Source organism: Cyprinodon variegatus, unplaced genomic scaffold (assembly GCF_000732505.1).
Source record: "Cyprinodon variegatus isolate N-32 unplaced genomic scaffold, C_variegatus-1.0 Scaffold534, whole genome shotgun sequence".
Lineage (NCBI taxonomy): Eukaryota > Metazoa > Chordata > Actinopteri > Cyprinodontiformes > Cyprinodontidae > Cyprinodon > Cyprinodon variegatus.
The window spans coordinates 536,878-538,607 of NW_015150987.1; the positions used below are offsets into that span (position 1 = coordinate 536,878).

A 1,730-nucleotide genomic window follows, 5' to 3' on the forward strand; every position below is an offset into this window, starting at 1 on the left:
GGATGGATGGATGGATGGATGGATGGATGGATGGATGGATGGATGGATGGATGGATGGATGGATAAATGGATGAATGGATGAACTGGTTCCATCCTCCATCAGATCTTCTAACTCTGATCTTTTTTACATTCATATTTCTGCTGATTTCTGATGATGAAAAATAGATGTAAGATTCTGGAAGGTTTCCTGCTAAGCCTCCTCTAACACATGATGTGAAGATAAAATCAGATTCTCTGGAGTCTGACCTGCTTTCAGGGAAGACATGGTTCCTCCTCACACTCGAAGATCCTCCTGCGGCGAAGTTTCACATCGTTTCACATGTTGGGAAAACAGCCGAGAGGCAAGAAGCTGCAGGAGAGGTCCGAGGAGGTGGGAAGCTCTGAAGATCCGCAAACTGCTGTAGATCCTGGCGCTCCTGCTGATCCAGGAGCTTCTGCTTTTTGCCAAGGTTGGCGCTGCAGTTTGAAGTGGAGGTGGGAGGTATGAGAGGAAAACAGTGACATGAGGAGGAGGAGGGGGAGGAGGAGGAGGAGAAGGAGGAGGATCCTGAATGAAGAAGTAAAATTAGTCCTGATTAAATTCCAGCTGATGTTATTTCTTCTGTTTTTTTGTTCTTGTTTTATTTTTAGATCCTCCGAGCTGCAGACGTCCTCATCTGTGTCCTTCTATTGGATTCGTGTCCCACGTCTGGACGGATCAGCTGACATCTTTCCAACAGGAGGTAAAGAAGATGGAAGTTGAGGTTTAGCTCCTTTAATCTGAATAGAAGTTGGTCAGATGATCCAAAACCACCTTAAAAACCACCAATAAAACTGCTTTTCATCTTATCATCCAGTTTCCACGAAAAGAACTTTGAATCTATTGTTTCCAGAACCTTTGCAGAATCTTCAGCCTCTGGTTTGATCGTCGCTGGTCCTACAGGAGCTGGATGAAACCTGCAGGGTATCTTCAGCAGATGATCTACTGCCGGTTCCACAGCTGTTCTGATTGAATCAGTTAAATTTCTGTCCTCCATCAACAAGGCGGCTCTGAAAACAGAAGGTGGTAAATTTCCCAGGATCAGCAGGTGGTTTGGATCTGCTGTGAGGAACCAGATCAAGTCCTGAAAAAACAACAACTCTGCTCTGCCATCCATGTGGAACTTAAAGGATGTCACATCAGAAGAGGTTCTGAGATGTTTGTTCCCCTCACTGATGGATGTCGGACTTCTTTCAGGTTAACATCTCAGATCTTACCACTTCAGAACACCGTTTTTCCATCAAATGGCTCCTCTAAAGGTCTCTGGTGGTCTCAGAAGATCTTTAAAGCTCTTATGAGGTTTCAGGAGGACTCACTAGGTCTATAACTGTCTCTTATGAGCTTGGATGATCTCAGGTGGTCTCAGAATGTCTGTGGTGGTCCCAGGAGGTCTCTGATGTATCAACTGCTCTCAGTAGGTCTATGGAAGTGTCTGATTGTCTAAGAATGTCTATTATAGTCTCTGACGGTCTTTGCAGAGGGTCTCTGGTGGTCTTAGTCGGTCTCCAGTGGTCTCTGTTGGTCCTTTCAGAGGGTCTCTCATGGTCTCAGATTGTCTCAGGGTATCTCCCAGGATCTTAGGGGGTCTCTGATGGATTCTCTGCTCTCAGTAGATCTATGGAAGTGTCTGATTGTCTAAGAATGTCCATTATAGTCTCTGGCGGTCTTTGCAGAAGGTCTCTGGTGGTCTTGGTCGGTCTCCAGTGGTCTC

General features: G+C 45.7%; 1 protein-coding gene across 1 annotated transcript in view; it reads right to left on the minus strand.

The window, feature by feature from the left end:
* Nucleotides 1-438, minus strand: part of kcnv1 (potassium channel, voltage gated modifier subfamily V, member 1) — a 24,458-nt gene extending 24,020 nt beyond the window's left edge. The window contains exon 1 of the mRNA XM_015391291.1: nt 247-438. Within this exon, the coding sequence (XP_015246777.1) occupies nt 247-265 (19 nt within the window). The 5' untranslated portion in view covers nt 266-438. The remainder of the gene's footprint in view (nt 1-246) is intronic.
* Nucleotides 439-1,730: the final 1,292 nt, after the last annotated feature.